The 20,342-nt window shown below is 51.3% G+C and overlaps 2 protein-coding genes across 2 annotated transcripts in view; one reads left to right on the forward strand and one right to left on the reverse strand.

Annotated features, from left to right (window-relative positions):
* FANCI (FA complementation group I) overlaps positions 1-11,035 on the reverse strand; it is a 24,370-nt gene extending 13,335 nt beyond the window's left edge. The window contains exons 1-17 of the mRNA XM_054836914.1: positions 10,889-11,035; positions 10,725-10,797; positions 10,032-10,162; positions 9,509-9,665; positions 9,373-9,430; positions 8,868-8,909; positions 8,271-8,394; positions 7,269-7,354; positions 6,954-7,086; positions 6,591-6,683; positions 5,949-6,085; positions 4,958-5,138; positions 4,313-4,400; positions 3,299-3,429; positions 2,571-2,641; positions 1,541-1,655; positions 1,032-1,154 (exon numbers count right to left, since the gene is read on the reverse strand). Coding sequence (XP_054692889.1) covers positions 1,032-1,154; positions 1,541-1,655; positions 2,571-2,641; positions 3,299-3,429; positions 4,313-4,400; positions 4,958-5,138; positions 5,949-6,085; positions 6,591-6,683; positions 6,954-7,086; positions 7,269-7,354; positions 8,271-8,394; positions 8,868-8,909; positions 9,373-9,430; positions 9,509-9,665; positions 10,032-10,162; positions 10,725-10,797; positions 10,889-10,972 — 1,827 coding nt within the window. The 5' untranslated portion in view covers positions 10,973-11,035. The remainder of the gene's footprint in view (positions 1-1,031; positions 1,155-1,540; positions 1,656-2,570; positions 2,642-3,298; positions 3,430-4,312; positions 4,401-4,957; positions 5,139-5,948; positions 6,086-6,590; positions 6,684-6,953; positions 7,087-7,268; positions 7,355-8,270; positions 8,395-8,867; positions 8,910-9,372; positions 9,431-9,508; positions 9,666-10,031; positions 10,163-10,724; positions 10,798-10,888) is intronic.
* A 3,158-nt stretch (positions 11,036-14,193) lies between these two features.
* RLBP1 (retinaldehyde binding protein 1) lies at positions 14,194-18,248 on the forward strand. Its single transcript, XM_054837203.1, has 7 exons — positions 14,194-14,205; positions 14,484-14,612; positions 14,899-15,100; positions 16,172-16,350; positions 17,047-17,205; positions 17,869-17,979; positions 18,090-18,248. Exons 1-7 carry the CDS (start codon positions 14,194-14,196, stop codon positions 18,246-18,248), a joined length of 951 nt encoding a protein of 316 aa, XP_054693178.1.
* The last annotated feature ends 2,094 nt before the right edge of the window (positions 18,249-20,342 follow it).

Here is a 20,342-nt window from a genome sequence, read left to right on the forward strand (position 1 = left end):
AACAAGTTGGTGTCATACAACAGCAACGACCCTTTGGCACCACAAGGAACCACGAGGAAGTAACAATGTGCTCAGTGTAAAACCCCATACCTGGCAAAGCAAAGGTGCCACAGAAAGAAGGTATGAATCAGAAAGAGTATGAATTTCCTCATGAGGCCCTCTCACAAGCTGTATCTCCCTAGCAGCGGTGGCATGGAGCCCAGAGTGACTTTCATTGCTATTTAACACTAGCACTAGATCCAACTTCAAACTGTGAAATCCTGCTTCAAAGGCAAAACAAGCCAGTGGGGAAACTGTAGGAGGCAAAAAATCCTTCAGACTGAGAAAACTCAGTGGATGGATAAAGCAAGCTCAAGTCTTATAGCAACAATGATGAGCACACCCAAAACTTGCAGCTCACCAAAGGTCAAGAAAGAAACAAGATGTCTCTGACCTGAACAGGTTTTTTTCCTCAAGGTGGTACCCCACAGTTACCTCAGGAACTAAGATATGCACCCAAAAATGGCTCTTTATATTAGGCCATTTATCACAAGAAATCTAAGGGACAGACAAGCCTTTAGAGAAACTTGTGAAAGGAAGAGGAGAAAAGATCCCTGATGCAGTCTGTAAGGAAGCTTCCCCATACTCTCCAGTCAGGGTTTTCTTTGGAGCCCATCATTGACTCCCAGCAAATCTGCTTCTATCCAATGCTTGTTATAACACTCCTCATCACTGGGCATCAAATATGCTTCCCATTTCCTAGGCCACACCACAGGAAGAGAGACTTTTACACATTTTTGCTCTTAAGCAACGCATGAGATGAGGAAGAGCAATGTGTCTTTGGGCTTATAATGGTCCAAAATAAAAAGAAGCAAAAGGATGGAAAAAAAAAATATTATAGTCCTTGGTACATGTGTCCCATGAAGAACATAACTGAGATGATAGGTTGTTTTCCACAATAATGTGATCATTATTTACCTGGGGCTACAGTAGAACCAGACTACAGAAGAGCTAGTGGCTGTTTAAAAGGAGATTGAAGAAACTGTGTTTACCTCATATAACATGAGTCGAACATCCACTTGCTGGCTCAAACATCGCCTCAGGCTGCCCAGGATTTCAAGGCAGAAGGCCTCATTAGCTGCAGAATTATAGCAGGCATGAACATCTGCCTGGACCTGAGAGGGAATATTAGTCACGTTATACTGGTTACAATTCTCAAATATCACAACGCAGAAGCAAGGTGATAAGGGGCCTGGCCCCTAAACAATCACTGAAATAGTCCTTAGCGTGCTGCCAGGCTCTTTATCATCATCATGGTGCAGTGTAAATACTCCCCAGAATACTGGTGCTGTAAGAGAGAATGACTCTGAAAAGCAACATTCCTGGGCCAGCTTCTCTTTGCACAAAGCATTTCCCAAAGCTTTCCTTCCAGGAGTAATCCTTACTGAAGTTATATTTCCGTTTTGGGGAAACACTCCACTCTTGAGTTGTTTCAAACAGTGCGTATTAGACATGAGATTGTCTCATATGTCCTCACCAGGGAATGCAGAAAAGCACTTACCTGAGTGGCACCAATGGCCTGGCTGCACTGGGAAGAGGACAAGCTGCCCAGAACCTTAAAATTTCTTAACAGAAGCAAGAAGCCAGCAACCGCAGCTTTACGAGCATCGAGCTGCCTGTGAGTCAGGGGGAGAAAAAAGAAGCATAAGTCAAAATGGAAGCAAAAAGCTCAGAAGGAAATACAAGACGAACTCAGTAATGAAAAAGGATACACAAATACAGTGACTGGGCCCAACAGAACTGTATTCCCCAAGAGGGCAGCACAGTCCCAAGCAGGGAGGAGCTTGGCAGTTTGCTGGGAACTCCTTTGCTCTGTACTCTCACAACATTCAATTTCCTTTCTGCCCTCACAACGCTCACACTGAGGAAGAGCCCCAGGCCGAGATGCAAGCATTAAACGTTCCCTGAGTCTCACAGAGCTCTTCTCAGAGTTGGAAAATTCCTCACAAAAAGCTGGTGTTTTGCTTTGCTCACCATAACCCCGGGTCTTTCCCAAGATCGAGTCCCTTGCCTTGAATAATGATCCTAAATTACAAATTCCGTATTCATAACCAGGCAGCCTCTGCCCAACAAAATCCAGTTTACGATCACAGCATTAACACAGCAGGATGGTTTGCTTAAAGCATTACCAAGACAACAAGCCTGCTTCTCTACCACTTCATAAGGGATCAGAGGGAAGATGGCAGCTCAGCATTCTGATCAGTGGCTCCTTCGAGACTCTCCTTTGCATTTGGATGCACTCAGCTGTGTAGACATGTCGGAATTGGTTTTAATTTTGCCTACTTATTTGGAGTTCCCAACAGCTTTCTGAATTCCCAAAGTCCACTCATCTAGGGGTTGGGATTTGCATCTTAGTGGGTAGAGCTGTGACTGTATTATAGTCCTAGGCTAAAGGGGTAGGAGATGTCACCACCTAGTTAAGGGAAGAACATAGTAAGAGACACTTAGCCAAAACCAACAAAAAATATTTCTGCTCCAAAAATATAAATGACTTGTAGAAATCTTTTCAAAGAATCCCTTTCCCAGCTTACCTGGAAAAGATAGCTTTTTGAAGAACAAGTATCAGGGAGTCCCTCACTGACATGCTGACTTTGAGCAGAGGCTGGAAAGGAAGATATACTTTGGAGAGAAAAGCACTAAGGCATGCCAAGCCCTTGGGGCGTATGAGCTCATCTTCCTCAGGCCCATCTGGCCCTACATTTCCAATACTGTCATTGGTACAGTAGGAGAACCAAAACATTTTAAGAGAGTATAAAATTAAACCCAGAGAGCTGTAGCAGTGAGACACCTTAGCAGGTTAGTGAGGACACAGTGTAAGGGTTTGGGAAAAGAACTGTTATCCCCAGGCTGGACGAAGCAGGTAGAAGTTTAACGCCAGTGCAATGTCTCAGCCCAGGGAAAGAGAAATACTGACATGGAGCTTGGAAGGAGAAAAAAAATCAATGTGACAGTTACAGCTGTTCAGCTAAACACTGTATACTTAGTTTTCTACACTGTGCAGCATCTGGGCATCTTCCAGATGAAAGGTCAGCACAGAGCAGTTTCGGTACTACGCCAGACTGCACCATGTGCTTTTTGCTAGAGGGCACATGCAAATCCATGCTTGAAGAACAGTTCCATGCTACACCGAACAACCTACAGCAGAACATGAAGGTTTGTTTTACGAGGAGGGTTATTAGATCATGCATATAATTGTGGCCTAGAGCTGTCACTGGAACTAAACCAGCAAGAATATTAATGGAAAAATGCAAAGCTTTACCTGTACTGCCCGGAGGAGCCCTTGCACTGTGTCGATGGGCAGAAAGGACAAATTGTCAAAGGTCTCTGTGACTTTGGAGGATGACGTCTGAAGCACAAGAGGAGCAGACGCAACAATATTGGACAGCAAATCTGAAAAATAAAATGACAAAAAGAGCAGCTGCTGCCAAGAGGCCAGAAAAGTCTGAGCAAAAGATGTCTATAGAGCTAACAATTATGGAACAATCAAAGCCCTTTCATTACACGGACAGGTCATGATACGATGAGCCCCCTTCCAGTACCTGAAGGGGCCTACAAGAAAGCTGGAGAGGGATGTTTTACAAGGGCATGTAGTGATAGGATGAGGCATAATGGTTTTAAACTGAAAAAGGACAGATTTAGACTAGATATTAAGAAGAAATTCTTCACTATGAGGGTAGCGACACTGGAACAGGTTGCCCAGAGAAATTGTGGATGCCTCCTCCCTGGAAGTGTTCAAGGCCAGGTTGGATGGGCTTTGAGCAACCTGGTCTAGTGGAGGGTGTCCCTACCCATGGCAGGGGGGTTGGAACTAGGTAGGCATTAAGGTCCCTTCCAACCCAAACCATTCTATGAAAATCTGAGCTCTGCTGCAGGCATGCGGTGTAAAACACTCACAACCCGGCTGCAGGGCCTCACCCCACCAGAGGGCACTGAGGTGTAAGAGAAAAGGCTGCAGCATAGGCACCTCCGCAGCCCCAGCAACTCCCAAGCACCTGCCGGAGGACGAGGAGGAAGGCAAGGCTTAGGAACATGTAACAAGTTACTGACTGACGGATACCAACTTCCTGTGTGTCAGCTGTTCCATGGCAACTGCCTGCAAACATGTTTTCACCTGCGATGAATACAAGGTAATCTGATGCAGCTGACACCTCAGTAAGAGGGGAAGGAACAACTGATTTTCTTGGCTTCTGGTCACTGCAGCAGGAACTTGTTCTCAGAAGCTATGTTCTGAGTGTCCACAGAGCAGGACACATTCCTTCCTCTTTCCTGTTACCTATGAAGTGGCTGACAGGAGATGATGCTTTTGTGAGGACTCTGTTCAGGACCTGCTCAAGAATATCACTTCTGATGGGCTCATGAACCTGAAATGAGAAAGAACAATAAATAAAAATCAAAACCTACATAAATTTAAGATATTCCTGTACTTCAGAGCATAGGCATTGTGCAGTATGAAGCAAATACAGATCTGACGTGTAAGCTGGGACTGGTTGCCAGAAGTCCCCTTTTTTCACAGACCACTTCAGTTTTCATCCCAGTCCAATCAGAACCAGCACATCAGAGAGACACACACAGTACACTTGGAACATAATGGGTCAAATTGTCTGAGGGATGCAAATTTACCACTTCAGTGAAGATGCTGGTTTCAATCCCACCTCTGAATTTCTCTACCTTCTCTGCAGTTTCTTGGAAACTGTAATAGGGATTACACAAATATCATGGTAGCTGGAACAGATTAGGATTAGTCTTTATAAGGATAGCCTCTTCCAGCTGGACAGGGGCAAATAGGAGACTAAATCTAGTATTGTTTGTAAAACACTCATGATGGATACGGCAGGCAAGGTTTTGACACCATTTACCAAGAGAAAATAAGAACAGTTCCCTCCCTTCAAAAAAAAACTCTCTCCAAAACATACACTACCTTAAATGTTTCCAGCAGGATACTCGCTCCCAGTCTGCAAGCCTGCTGGGCTGGCATTTTTGAAAGGCCATAACTGGTATCAGCGGCTTTTCCTCCAGAGGGTTTTTTTGGTTCATATGATTCCATTAGGCTGAAGCCGAGATCCACCAGGCCCTGAGTAACGTGGTCCCAGCCAAACGCACTGAGGAAAACATTAAACAGACCAGAAAAGAAACAACTTAGTCACACAAAAGGTTTAGATTACAGCAGTCTAAAGTAAAATCTTCCACAGTCATTCCAGGGTCCAAAGCAGCAGTGAGAGATGCTTGATCACTCCAGGGAAGACAACATCCCTCACAGCCTCATGACTGTCTTTTAGGCTGAGGGACAGGTGCTCAGCACACCACCTCTTGCAGTCCTGGTTCTCCAGCCATCAGACTTCCTTTCCCATCCAGAGGTTTCCTTGCTATGGGGAATGACATGCACTCAGGTCTGATCTGAACGTGACTGAGGGCTACAGTCGGGATGCACAAATATCCTACTCATCCTGAGATCTTCCAGTCAGAGAGGAAGACAGAATAGGAATGCCTCACATCAAACTAAAGGACAGCTGGTGACAGATCACAGGCCTATCCCACAGGATGATTAAAGAACTAACCACATGGGGGAAGAAAACAGTGAACCTATCACTTATCCCTTGATCAGAACACAAACTACTGCTGGCAGCATGACTCACGCTGTCAGCTGCTTTACCAGTAAGAAACAGACAGAATCCTGATCACTTGAGTCCTCTGTCCCACCAGATGCTGAGACTTGCAGTGGAGGGGGCAGATTTATACAGCTGCGCTTTGGTTTTTAATTCCTTAATATAAAACTGTGATAAAAACTTTGGATTTGACACTGTTCCCTGCCGGCACCAGCAGTATTTAGCACCTAGAGCATTCTAGCGAGGCTGAAATTCTCCCCCTCCTGAAGCCCATTAGGCCTTCTGCAGCACGTGGCAACAACTCACCTATTTTTTACCACTTCCAGAACTACAGCGGTTACATCATATTGTTGAGGAAACAAATCTTGCAGAAACTTGGAGGCCTGAAGGAACTGCAGGTCCTTGCAGCTTCTTGTGATTGATGTTTTCAAGAAATCAAATATCTGGAACATAAAATCATTGAGTGTGAGGAAATGATCTTTGAAATGGGACCTGTATAGTCTTGGATATGTTCCAGTAAGAGCACCAGCCAGAGCACAAGTTCCAGTACAGCCTGCCAAAAATCTTAACTCACTTCTTTCTCAGGACAAATACACCAACCTCATTAAGTGCCTCAAGGAGGGTAACTTGCTGCCAGATGCACTTCAGGTGGCCACCACAGAGACAAAACATTAAAAAAGAAAAGACAATATTGCTTTTTTCCTCATCCTACAATACCAACCCACAGGAATCACAACTCCGGAAACTTCTGATATTGCTCTGGGGTCTTTTATAGTGTTCAGTAAAATACAGCATACCAATGATCTAACTGCCTCCTCACGAGCATCCTGAAACCATTTTAAGCCTAATTCTTATGGGACTATGACCTCACCATGCTTCCTTTCCTTTAAAAGGAGTGCCACGTACCTCCCTGTGGAAGTTCTCTGTATGTGCGATACACCCACATACCTGCTCTTGCAGTCTGTGTTTTACTGCAACTGATAGCAAAAGAGCCACGCTGAAGGGACACAGGGCTCTACCAGGATCCTTCTGTTGCTCAGTCTAGAAAATAGCAAGCAAGAGTCAGAAAGCTTCAACTTACTTCAACTGCAGAGTCCCACAAGTTGAGGGAAGCTATCAGGCAAATATCACACTGCTGTTGTGGTGAAGAAAGGGACACGTCTCTTCAAACACGTCATAGCACTTGCTAAAGTGAACATGACTGCGATCATAAAAATGATTAAATCCCTTCTAAAGATAACCAATTAAGTTGGTTTTTAAAACCCTGCTTCAACACCTTCAACAACAGTGCCGGTTCCATCTTTGTCATACCTTTAGATGTTTGATGAGTTCCTCGGCTAGGTCCTGATCCAGGTTGATAACAGAAACGATATGGAGGATAACAGTACCTTCCACGTGGCGGAGCTGGTCTAGGGGCACTGTGGCTACCTCAAGGTCCAATGATCTGTAAGATTTATCAGAAAAAAACCAAGCCATCCAATACCATAAATATTTTTGTATGTATTAATGAGGACGTACTTGCACAAGGTTTGACAGTTCAAATTGAAGGAGCCCTTCAAGGGCAGGACCAGGGTGACTACAAATACCCAGGTAGTAAAGAAAGGGGGTAACAGAGAAAGAACTTACTGTGGAGCCCTCTGTTCTTCCTTTTGTCTCTTATCCAACTGATTGAAAAAACTGATGATTCCGTCTAAAACAGTCTTCTTACCACCCTGCAAGGCAGGACATTACATTAAAGCACTGCAGGGTCTGCAGTATCCCAGAGAACTACACTCTACTCCCACACCAATTACAGATATCATGGTATCCTTCATTTCCCTTCATAAATCACTGAGTTGGGGGAGGGCTCCTGTGTGGCTCATGTCCAGATGAAGTGACTCTCGTTTAGTTTGCACATTTCTTTTGACTGCACTTATGGAAGAGTTGGAAGAAGCTGAAGCTCTCAGCTGTTCTTTTTTATAAAGTTATTATTAATTAGAAAGGATCCTTTATGTTATAATCAATTAGGGAGGCTTTCAAACTCCTAACCTTAAATCTAACATTACATTTTGGCCAGAGGACCCAACCAACCTCCTATAACACACATGTAATTTGTCTCTGACTGGATCATTTTGGCATTGACTTGGTCACCAATGAAGCAAGCAAAAGAGCCAGATCACCCTGTCAAAGGTCAGAGATGCCATTGGCAGCCTTTGCTTGCAGGAAGAGCACAAGAGATGAGATATTTCCAGTACAAGTCAGGCTACAACCCAGAAGACAGTCATACTGCATGAGCTATTATTAGTGTGCAAACCACAGAGAGTAAGCAAAACCACACTTAAGAACACTGCAAAAACCAATCCTCTCTGCTGTCTGTTAGGTCCATGCTCATCCCTTATTTCCCAAAGGTTTCCTTCTTTCCCCATGAGGAAGATCAAGATTGTATCTTCCTCTGAGCATTCAGCTTCTTCAGGCTAGAGGGAGTTAGAGAAAAAAACAACTACTGATGCCCTGTTGTGCCCTGCTCCCCACAGCACAGTTTGGGAACAATCAGAATTCTCTCCAAAATCCAGCCTATAGCTCAGTCTGTACATATTTTTTTCCTCATGGTATATACTTAGGAGGAGACCAGCTCCCATGAGCTTTTACCTTTGCAGAAAGCAGCAGCAGCTGATAGACCAGAGGGGGAATTTCCTGCAGGTCTAATTTGGAGAACATCCTAAGGACCTTTTCCACCACAAACTGCAGCTCCTCTCCCGATAGTGGAATATCCCTGTTGAGTCAAAGATGCATCCTAACAATTTTCACTAATTTCCTTCAGAATCCCACAGCACATTCAACCCATAACTAGACAAAAGGTCCTAATGTACAGGCAGGCAGTGAGCGCTGCCAAAGTCCTCATCCGAAGCAGTTGCCACAGATCCCTCAATACCCCTTCCACTGTCCCAGTACACTCTTCGACCTTCGGTGCTTAGATCTCCTCCACATTATGCTTGTTCATTAATGTACTGTTAATTTGCCAAGGCTCACTCACACATGGAATAAAAAACGTGATGCCATGCCTGCCCAGCTGTGTTTTGTATCCAAACTGATCCAATGTGGATGTTCATCCACTCAACCATCCATGGGGCTGTGCCTGGAATGGTCATACCTCCTATTTGTGATTGCCCCATGCTACACGTGAAATGGCATGCAGACAGGATCACAGCACAAGGAAGTGTTGATGTTGAAGGGGAAAAGAATTACCTGAACATGTTGGCGAGATGTATTACACTCCGAGGATCCCACCTGGTAAAACAAAAATATGTCAGAAAACAGAGAGCAAGTAGAATTATCGCTTATCCCTTCCCTCCTCGTACACAATTATTCAACGTCACCATTTCCCTATTACATTCTGATATTAAGATCAGAAGTCAGATTTCCACCAGAAATCACCACTGCCACCCTTACCACCCAGACTTATAATGGTTCTGAACTGCCCCAGCCTGCCTCCACAATAACAAATACCAAGAAAGGAACAAAAATGAGCAGCTCCTGAGGCCGGTTCATGCAATGCTATTACAAGATCCGGGAGCAGGGTGTTCTCTTGCCTTCCCAGCCAGAGAAGACACTGTCACAGAGGGCAAAGATTCAAGGATGATAGAACAAGACACAGACAGTGACGTTCAGCTCATCATGATGTCTTTTTCAAAGCGCAACATGAAGCGCACTGTTTTGCCATGTAACTAAGAGCTGGCAGAGATGTACGTACTTGCTGGAGCAGAGGGTATTTATCAGCTGTTTCTTAAACTCTTCCCCATTCAGTTCACCTGAAAAAGCAAGTCTTTTAAGACGTGATTCCAGAGGAAGGGAGGACAGGCTGGGGAGAAGGAACTGAGAGGGATTACCTTTCGCATAAGCCAGGCTCTCCTTCGAACTGGCCAATGCAGTGAGAACAGTGGAAAACAACTCCAAGGACTTCCCGTTAGACAGGCTGCCACCTTTAATAACATCAACGAACAGGGTGGCAAGCTCAGCTAATGCATGGCCTGGCAGCTGGCGAGCCTGGGAGAAGATACAACAGGAAAGAGCCTGAGGCAGTGCACAGGAGAATTCCACATATACGTCCAAACTGTCACCAAAACCCAGCAAAGGGAATTCAGCCCTGAGATCTGTTTTGTACTGTCCTTTACAGAACAGAGCAATAAATCATGGTGATGTAATTATAGGTTTGGAGTTTCAAGCCTAAGTCTAAATATCCAAAGATAATCACATTTACATACACAGCAACTTCCAACCCCAGCTCAGTCCAAGGCAGACCCATGGAAAGGACACAACTCATTTCCCTCAGTGGCCTAGTGAAGCATCTCAATCTACATGCGAAACGATACCCAGCAGACCCCAGGAAAGCCAGCCCAAATGAACTTCTACCTCCAGCATCAGCAGTCCTATGATTTCAGACACCTTGCCCAAATGCAGGTCCCCTGACTCCACTAGCGGGATGCAGTGCTTGTAAACCTGAAGCCTCCTGAGAACACCGCTTTGCTGGGAACAAGGCGAGCCTTATAATGAGAAAATAAAGAAAACAAATAAAGAATGGGGAAAAAAGTATTTAAGTAACAACATGCTGCTAAAGCACAGGAAATTAGCAGGGCTAAACTGTCACCTGACTGCAACTCCCTATTTTATCTATCTGACAAAACAGATAACAAACAGCACAGGAAATGAGAATCTCTTGGATAAAACTGCTGTTATCACACCCTGGGGTTCACTCAACCTGCTGCCGGAGATCAGGAAGTGTCAAAATGTTGAGAAGAATCAGCTTGGCAATTTAAGTTTCAGCTGGCCAGCTCAGTTCTACTCCAAGGTATGTAAGGGCTGCCAAAAGTAAAGCCCACTTACAACAGCTTCATTACAAATATATTAGTCTAATTTCCTACTTCCCATACCTATTTTTGGATGCCCCATTTCCCTGTGACAGCCCTGACTAGTTGGTTCTTACCAAAAGCGACACTTCCTTGTGCTGCTGACCACTTACTTCACGCAGCGAGCTGTAACCCACCGGCTCATGGGCACTCAGCCCCCCTGCCCACCCACCCACAGCGCAGCTCAGAGATCACCCACCTTTGAAGATCCCTCTGAGCAAAGCTGCCGTCTCCCTCCCCTTCAAGGCCTGCCTTGTCACCATATCGCCCAGCTGCAAAGAGAAGGGACGCTGTGAAGCTGCACTCCACCCGAGGCCTCCCGAGGAGAAGCCTCCCCCCCCCGCACACAGGGACTCCGCGCACCTCGCTCTCCCCCAGGCTCTGCAGGGCTTCCTGGAGCCGCTCGGGGGCCTCCTCGGCCGCCAGCGCCAGGATGCGCTGCGCCATGGGGCCGCGGAGTCGCCCGGCCGGGGAGCCGCTGCCGCCCCCCGGGCCCCAGCTCCGTCGCCCCGAAATTCCCGCCCGGAAGTGCCCGCCCGTCGCCCGGGCAACAGCTCCCGCCCCCAGCGCTCACTTCCCTTCCCCGCCACCGGCTGCCCCCGCCTCCCCCGGCCGCCCGGGAGTCACGGGTTCGAGTCCCGCGTGGTGCAGGGAAGCGTGGGGGTGTAGGGTGGCGTGGGATGCAGGGAAGCGTGGGGTGAACGCACATGGGGTGCAGGGCAGCGCAGGGTGCAGAGTGGTGTGGGGTGCAGGGACGTGGGGTGCAGAGCAGCGTGCAGTACAGGCAGAGTGGGGTGCAGGCAGCATGGGTCACAGGGCAGCATTGGGTGCAGAGTGGTGTGGGGTGCAGGCACGTGGGGCGGGCAGCCGGGGGGGACTGAGTTGCTTGGCACAAAGTGCCCATTCAGGGCCACCCCGCAGCAGCAGCACCCGGCCCCTGTGAGTGCCACCCACGTGGGGTGCGGATCTCTTCGAGTAAACCCCTTAATTCCGGGGGGCACGAGGGGTGGCCTTGGCACACGAGGAAGTTTAACTCGCCTTAAAGCAGCAGGATTTAGCTGGAGGATCCGGTGCCAGCACAGCGTGGGAGCTTTCGCAAGCCCCGTGCACACGGGGAGCTGACACTGCTGAGCAGGGGGAGTGGGTTCAGCCGGGGCCAGTGGCTGTGGGCAGGGGGATAACCAGACCTGGCTGAGAGATCCTCTCAGGGCTCCAGCCACAGTCCCTTGGGGTGGGTCCCCTTGGGGCTGCCACCTCTCCTGAGACCCCTTTTCCCAGGACAAAGCACCCGCTTGGTGATGGCAGGAGTTGCGTATGAGTTTGCATATGGATCTGTGATGAGCATGATGGCCAGGATGCCCAGGTGCCCCCCTCTGCCACCCCCATACAGGGCTGTTGGGTCTCTTTCAGAACCCCCATGCTGAGGATGTCCCCCGTCACCCATTATCTTGCTCACTGGGCTGCAGACAAAGGTCCAACAAACTCTAGGAGGGAGCTGAACCTTGCATCAGGGCTGGAGTGGGAAGGGGATGGCGAGGTCGTGCATCTCCCGTGAAAAGCAGCGCGTGGTGCTCCAGCCACAGCAGCATTGCCTGGGGTCTTGGCACAGGTCGGAGTTTTCCGTCCCCGCTCGCCTCTGCCCTTCATCTGGAGTCTCGTGCCTTCCTCCTCCTCCCTCCCTTGCAGCGGGGTCTCAGCTCCGTTTGTAGGGCAGCCCCATGGAAACCAAATCCGTAAATCCTGGTGGCATTACAAAACATGCCTTGTGTAAGCCCTTTCAGTCCTGCTCCGGTGCTTAGCCCAGCCCCGCCACCTCCCCAAAATCCCCATCACTGTAAGGGCCCGGCCGAGCTCCTCTCCTGGGCTTGGGGAAAGATCCGTGCACAGCCCCATCCTCAGTGCGTCCTCACCCAGCTCCCGCAATGCTGAGCCCAAAAAGAGTTAAGACTGCAAGGGCTCCCCTGCCCCACATGGCTTTGGGATGTGGATGCCCCGAAAAGCCTTGTCCCACTGCATCCACACGCGGGCTCAGCACGATCCCTGCCGCATCCCAGGGCTCCCCTCCCTCACGGGTCCGTGGCATCACCCCAAGGGTGGACTTGGTTCCAGTTCCCAAAGCAAGCAGGCAACCGTCACTTGAGGGCTTCATAAAAAGAAGCCATCTGCCCACGTTTTGGTTGTTTTTTTTTAAAAGCTGAAAGGGGCCCCATGTAGATGCTGGTTTAGGTGGCCTCATCAGGGAGGAGTTGGAGAGCCTGAGGCAGGACCAGCCCCAGGAGCATCCTCTGTCATGGACCCGTCCCTGCAGCTGGACCCTGCCCACGTGGCCAAATTCACAGCAGGAACTTGCCAGGCTTTTCAGGGCAGAAGCTGGGGAAGAGACCTGTCCCACTCACCCTGGGGGATCAGGCTGGGGTGGCAGGCTGCCCATTGCCTCCTCTGCCCCTGCCCCACGCTAATGAGCGAGTTACACAATGAGAAGCTTTTATACTTCGTTAATCAGGTCCAGCATCCCAGCCCGCCCCTCCACGCACACTCCGGCTGGCCAGTGGAGCCCTGGCTCCCTCCTTCCCTCTTCTCAGCTGCCTTTTGTAATGCTTTAATGGGGTTTCTTGCCTGGGTTGTGCTGATTTAATTACAAAGCTGCAGTGAGTTGATGCCTTGTGACGGTCTAATCCCAACCCGGTGACTCTACAAAGCTTTCGCCCAGCTTTCTTCCTGCTCCACTCCGGTCTTGCCGTCCGTGTGTCCGTCTCTGCCCCGTGCACTGACACTCTGAGGACGGTTCAGCTTTTCCTTTCCCTGGTGAGTACCTGGGACTTTTTCCACCCAAAATAACTTTGCATCGGAGACTGTAATCCAGCTGTCCCTTCACCTGGCACCTCCAAGGCTGGGATTACTTTCAGTTCCTGGAAAAAGGGGATGCCCATCCCTTCCCTGGGAGCTGGCGGGGAAAAGGATGCCCCTGGGAAGTGGTTGAACTGGAGTCAAGCATTCCTCGCACAGCCTGGGCTTGAGCCGGTGCGACAGCCTGGCAGGGGCAAGGTTGGGCACTGGAGGGAGGATGAAGGCAGACTTCCTCCTCCTCATGCATGGGAACAAGATGTTTCACCCAGACAGCATCAGAAAAATGCTGAGGCTTGTGGTCCAACCTTGCAGCTGGTGACGTGCTCTGGGCCGGAGCAGCAGGGCTCGAGGGTTTGTATACACCTTGGGGATAATGGGGTAGTAGAAATAAAAGACAAAAGCATGAGCCGGCTGCCCACCCAGCCGAAGCTGGGGTCTCGCCTCTGCCCGTATGAAGGCCGTCTGAGATGAAATGGCACTGGGTGAGCTCATGGGGTTTGAGGTCCCCATGAGATGCCCCCAACCACCAGTGGAAAGGCAGACCTGGAAAAAAAGGATGAAGGTGTCAGACGATCAATACCCACATTTTTAAGCTGCTTTTGCAAACATCCCTGGAGTTTCTGAAAGCCGCTCAGCCCCCTGGCAGGCAGAGACGTGGGCAGTATGTAATGGAGCTGAGGAGGGTTGGGGTGTCCCTGCCTGAGCAAGACGGGCAGGGGATGGGGCACAGTGGGGCTGCAGAGGCTGTCGGGATCCCCACCACTGCTGATTCCTCCTTCCCTCTCCCAGTGTCCTGCGGCTGACAGAGGACAGAGGACGACATGTCTGCGGTTGTGAGTACTGCCCCCACACTGTCCCCCGGGCTCTGAGCATCCCCTCCCGCAGCACTGGGATGGGGTGTACCCCACGCACCCCTCACCCCCCTGCCTGCTCTCAGCCCATGGCGGGGAGCCTGGGTGCCACTCAGCCCATCCTCATCCCATTGCACCCCCTCGGGTGCAGGCATGGAGGCTCTGCCCTTCCCCATAGCCCCCCGTCCCAGGGGACCCACAGTGGGGCAATGAGCAGGGGGACTGGCTGGGGAGACCCCACATCCTCTCCTCGCCCCCAGACGGGCACCTTCCGCATTGTCTCAGAGGAGGAGCAGGCCCTGCGCACCAAGCTGGAGCGCCTCACCACCAAGGACCACGGCCCCGTCTTTGGGAGGTGTGAGAAGATCCCCCCGCACACCCTGCAGAAGGTGAGGGCAGCCGCGGGGAGTAGGGGGCAGGCACAGCCTGGGGCACTTGCTCCTTCTCAACGGCCAGAGGAGACCCTCAAGGGGCTCTCGCCTTGGGGGGTGGGATGTGCTTACACCAAAGGATTGCAGACGGGGGGACCTGGGTGACCCTGCCCTGCCCATGCTAGGATGCTGCAAGGAGCATCACTGCATCCCTCCAGCTTTTGGGTGCCTAAATGACCCCTGGGCTGGTTTGGGGTGCATGGGGAGCATCACTGAGCTGGGCCCCCTCTTTGCTCCCCCCCAGGCAAAGGATGAGCTGAACGAGACAGAGGAGCAGAGGGAGGTGGCGGTGAAGGCACTGCGGGAGCTGGTGCAGGAGCGGGCAGGCGGCGAGGAGGTGTGCAAGGCAGTGGCCGAGAAGGTGCAGGGGAAGGACGACTCCTTCTTCCTCCGCTTCATCCGCGCCCGCAAGTTTGACATCCACAGGGCCTATGACCTGCTGAAAGGTGGGAAGGGGTCCTGGGCTGTGACACCAGGAAAGGACAGGGGTAACTGTCCCCCTGGCAGCTCCTGGCCCCATGCCGGAGCCTCCCAGCCCCTTGGTCTGGGCTGTGCCAGCAGAGCAGGACCCTGGCATGGGAAGGAGATGAGGAGAGAGAGTAAACAGAAAAAGGCAAGGCTGGGGGTTCGGGATGCAGGGGAAAGGGTTGGGATGGAGAAGGAAGTAAATGAGGGTGGTGCCAAACATCCCACAAAGCGAGGACATTCCCAGTCCTTGCTAATTTACCAGACAAAATGGAAAAAACATCTGTTTTGTGGTGGCAGGCTGTTTCATTTGTGCAGCAAACCCATCTGGTTTGGGCTGCAACCCCTTGAGACCCCCATGCTCTATACATGCCCTGTATGTACCCTGTACGTGCCCCTCCATAGCCCTGTAAGGAGCCAGTCCTGCACCCACCCTAATGCTTCTGTGCACCGTGCCCTGGGACCTCTTGAGGGCTGGGGGCAGGTTGGGGAGCTTGTGGCACCCCCTCTTCACACTGGAAGTGACCCATAGGGGTGGAAGGGGAGTGGGAGGGCAGCCTGGGGGGCGACTGCCTGTGAGGACCTGCCTGGCTCCGGCTCTGCTCTTCTTTGTGTTGGCTTGGGGGATAATGAGATGTAATTATCTGCACTGGCTCGCAGACGAGCTGTTTTGTTCACTTGCATTTTCCCAGGATGAGATTCCTTATTTCATGCCCACAGGGTGCCAAGGGAGGGGAGCTGGGGGACATCACCCAAATGGGAGGGAAGGGGAGAAGGAAAATGAGGGACAAAATTACTTTATTTGCTCAACGAGGTGTTGCAGAGAAGGCAGGCGTGGGCATCCCCTGCCATGGGGAGAATAACACTGAGTGTGATGGAAGAGACTAGACCTGCGTGTACCCTGGGCACAGTCGGTCCACAGCTCTCGGGATAGGGAATGGCGTCTCCCCATCGCCAGCCTGGCCTGTCTCTGGCGGCTCCCCCAGTGCTGCCCTGGCTTCCCAAGGCTGGGCAAACAGCCGTTGTCCTCCACAATTTCTGCCTCTCTCCAGGCTACGTGAACTTCCGCCAGCAGTACCCTGAGCTCTTTGACAACCTGACCCCTGAGGCCGTGCGCAGCACCATTGAAGCTGGCTACCCCGGCATCCTGGCCAGCAGAGACAAGTATGGCCGGGTGGTGATGCTCTTCAACATCGAGAACTGGGATTATGAGGAGATCACCTTTGATGAGGTCAGCCCAGCCCAGCCGTCACTCCCAGAGCAGAGCAGTCCCATCCCTGGGCTTGTCCGGCTCAGCACATCTGAGCGCAGCATCCCTTACGCACACATGCATATGTCCACACACAGCCTCCAGCTGTCCAGGTTGAAGCAAATCTGTAGCCCTTTGAATTTATCCTTCCAGGGATCCTAGGAGAGCATGGTCCATCCCAAAGGGTTCCCCTTCCTTCCCCCTGATGTGGTGCAGGATCCTGGCCAAATTCAGGATCCCCCAGCTTCCCCCAGCCCAGGTAACACAGGGTAAAGAAAGGCACCATGCCATTAAATCAAGGTGCTTTAGGAAGGAGGGACCCACAGGGCAGACAAAGAAACTGAGGCACAGAGCATGGAAAGGGCTTCTTGGCAAAGAACTCTCCAGGCATGTAACTCACAAGTTCTCCCAGCTCTGTTTTCTGTTCAGCTCTGAATTTGGTGGCAAGAGATCACTGATCCAGATCTGAGATGCACCTGCCTTGAAAGCAGATCATGGTGGTTGTTCAGCATCCCCTGAAATGCCCTCCCTGCTCTGAAGTCCTGGGGCTGGCTGTGACAAGCAGGCTAGAGTCAGGCGGACCCTGGCTAACTCTCTATGGGACTCTTCCTGGGAACCTTCTGGGGTCTATGGGAGGTGAGACCTAATACCAGACCTGCTGCCTTTCCTCTCCATCAGATCCTTCGTGCCTATTGTGTTATCTTGGAGAAGCTGCTGGAAAATGAAGAGACCCAGATCAATGGGTTCTGCATCATTGAGAACTTCAAGGGCTTCACCATGCAGCAGGCATCAGGGATCAAACCCTCTGAGCTCAAGAAGATGGTGGACATGCTGCAGGTGAGGTGGAAAAGTCTGCACCCAGCAGTGGCAGAGTGGATCCTGGGGAAGCAGAGAGCTCAGGGAAGGGTGAAGGCAGGGCTAGCAGGGTTTGCAATTTCCACCACACTGACACCAGAAGAAAGCATCGTGGAGAGGCTGTTCCCCATCACATGCTCCTTCCCTTGCCAGCTAATTGGCTTAATCCTGCAAGATGGATCCTATTTTTCCAGCCGCAGCTCCCTGCCCTCTCAAAAGCCTGACTAGAAGCAGTACCACCACTCCTTGCAGAATCCTACAGCATGATCTGGAGGCTTTTCCTGCCCACCCTCTCAGCCCAGCCTGGTCCAAGCTGGACAGAGACTCACAGGCACTCAGGGATTTCTGCTCTTGGACCAGAGGCCAAAGACACTTGGCTCTCCCCAGGCAAGGAGGACAGCAGAGATGAGGTCCTTCTCATGGAGTGGGAGCAATGAGCCATCTGGGAGGCTCTTTAGCTTCCCTGGTGCTCCAAGGGCTAGGATGGGTGATCCTCTGGGTCAGAACAAAAAAGGAGCCATCAAAGAGGGAAGGGGAGATTGGGCAAGGGGAGCTGCGGCACTGCCAGGGTATCCATAGCTGCCCACCCAGCTCTGCGTGGGCAGCACCGTCTGTAATCAGCTGTGTCTGGGTTTGGGATTCTAGGACTCCTTCCCAGCGCGGTTCAAGGCCGTCCACTTCATCCACCAGCCTTGGTACTTCACCACCACCTACAACGTGGTCAAACCATTCCTGAAGAGCAAACTGCTGGAGAGGGTGAGTGCGGGAAAGGGACCCAGAGGCAGAGGCATATCTCTGGGAGAAACAGAGTGGTTGGGAAGAGTTGCTCTAGTCCTCTGCTGAGGTTCACTCCCATCTCCCTGCAGGTCTTTGTGCACGGGGAGGAGCTGGAGTCCTTCTACCAGGAGATTGACGCTGACATCTTGCCAGCAGACTTTGGTGGCAACCTGCCCAAGTATGACGGCAAAGCAACTGCAGAGAAACTCTTTGGGCCCCGCATTGAGGCTGAAGACACGGCTCTCTAAACTGGGATCCGCTCCCCCTCCCCTGTAAAATAGGATCAGAGGTGGCCCTCTAACCCCAACCATCTCCTTACTGTAGCTTTGGTTGAATGACAGCTCATGATGAGGCACTCTGGGCACGTTGCTCCACGCCTGTCCCTCCCCTCCCCAAACCTGGCAGCAGGCTGCTCAGCAGCTCTGTCCCTCCCGGAGCCAGCAGAGAATGGAGGCCACCAGCCCTCTCCCGCAGCATGCCCTGGAGCTGCGGTGGGAGGACAAGGAGAGCATTTGCTCTGGGAAGGGTGGGCTACAGCAAGGGAGAAATAAAGTGTTTAACAGCAGAGCTCCGGGGTCCCTTGTGGCATGTGGCAAGGAAGAAGGTGCAGCTTTTTGGGCACAGGCGCTGGCTGTGCTGCTGGTTCTAAGGAGGCCAGGAGTGTCAGCGCTTGGTAGGAGACCCCTGTCCCCCTGTCACTGACTACTCTTTGGCACAGGGGCTGAGGAACCAGCTGTCTCCACCCTCCATGCATCCCAGAATGAGACCCAGCCCTGCCTGAGCAAGGACTCCCAGTTGTTAGTCATCTGCTCCAATCAGGAAAGAGAGAACAGCCCAAAAGATGCAAAGAAGAACCCAAATGGGGGCCCAGGTGGAGCTGGTTCTGCCTAATTCCTGCCCAGGCAGGCAGGAGGAACAGAGGCTGCAGGAGCCACTAAGAGTAGGATATGGATTTTAGCCACAGGACAGTGAAAGACAAGCAGAATATACCCTCCTAAATCCTTTAAAAGCCTCAGCACAGCTCTTTCTCCTAGTACTGCACTGTGAGATGGAGCTCAGTCAGGGAAGCCCCACCAAAAGCCATCACAGAGGGCAGAGGAGGGTCCTCGGCCAGCAAATGAGCTCTGCCTGATGCTAGTACTAATTAGCCCTTGCTAATGTGGAGACAGCAGGACCCTGGGGTGGGGAGGAGGCAGGCAGAAGTAGCTGTGTCTCAGGCAAGGCGGTCTGTTCTGGGTCATGAACCAGGCATCTCCACCAAGGAGCTGATCAGATACTCATTTCCAGACTGTCTTCTCCCTTGGTGAGCAGCAGGGCTCAGAGAGGAGCAAGGCACTGGTCTCTGCCCAGCTTACCTTCTTCTCTGTCAACCTGGTCCTGCGGCATGGCATGCCCCGTCCCCCCCTCCCTCCCAGCTCCGCAGCGACACACGGGCGCCTTTCATCAGCCAGAGGACCAGACCCCCACCTGGAGCTGGGCGAGGTGGAGGGTGCTGACAAGAGCCGCATTCATCAGGGCACTGGCTCAGGCTCAAACCAAACAGGACGTCGGCTCCGAAGCTGCGGGGAGGATGGGGCCTGTCTGGGCAGAGGCAACTGGGGTTAAATCTGTTTTCTCCGGCCTCAGCAGCATAGCTGGTCTGTGCACGGCTTGGCCAACCTTGTGCAAGAGCCCAGAGGGAGAGCAAAAGGCACCTCTCTGCTGTGTTTGGCTCCTTACTGCTTGCAGGGCTCTTCACAGGGCTGGGAAGTATCTGGAGCCATCCCAAGGAAACCATGTGTGACAACCCTACAATGATCATGCCAGTGCAAACACAACAGCATAGCTTGCTTGGGAGACAGAGCAACTACAGCTCACTTGTAAAAACAGAAAAAGACAAAAAAAAAACCCCAGCCCTGTGGCTGCTCACCACTGCTGGGTCAAATTGTCAGCTGGTAGCTTGCTTTGATGGGGAGACAGAGAACAGCACAGCAAACAGAGCAGGGAGCATGATCTGTGCCGGCCTCACCTTCTCCCCAGAGTGATCCTGAGTGAGCCAGGAAGGAGTTTTGAAGTAGATCTAGCAGCTAAATCACAGTGGCCAATAAACTAGAGATGGAGCCTGAAACACTGCCTTCCACAGAGCAATTTGCATTACGGGGAAGAGCAGCAATGGTCCAGGCTCAGCCCAGTCGCAGTTACCCTCCACATCTGCCTCACTTGGTCTGGAGGTTAAAATCCACCCACTAGTGAGCTCTTAGTGTCAGTCAAGTAGTGCTTTTGGCAGGGCTTTTCTATACCCTGGGCTCAAAGAAGTGGTTAACCCTTTAGATGTCAGTCTCCTGGCCAGAGATGCTGCTGCG

The sequence above is a fragment of the Grus americana genome, chromosome 10 (assembly GCF_028858705.1).
Source record: "Grus americana isolate bGruAme1 chromosome 10, bGruAme1.mat, whole genome shotgun sequence".
Lineage (NCBI taxonomy): Eukaryota > Metazoa > Chordata > Aves > Gruiformes > Gruidae > Grus > Grus americana.

Excerpts from the sequence above, each read along its gene's own strand:
- RLBP1 (XM_054837203.1), top strand. Across the intron at positions 14,613-14,898 it reads CCCCGCACACCCTGCAGAAG|GCAAAGGATGAGCTGAACGA; the intron begins GTGAGGGCAGCC and ends GCTCCCCCCCAG. Across the intron at positions 16,351-17,046 it reads AGGAGATCACCTTTGATGAG|ATCCTTCGTGCCTATTGTGT; the intron begins GTCAGCCCAGCC and ends CCTCTCCATCAG.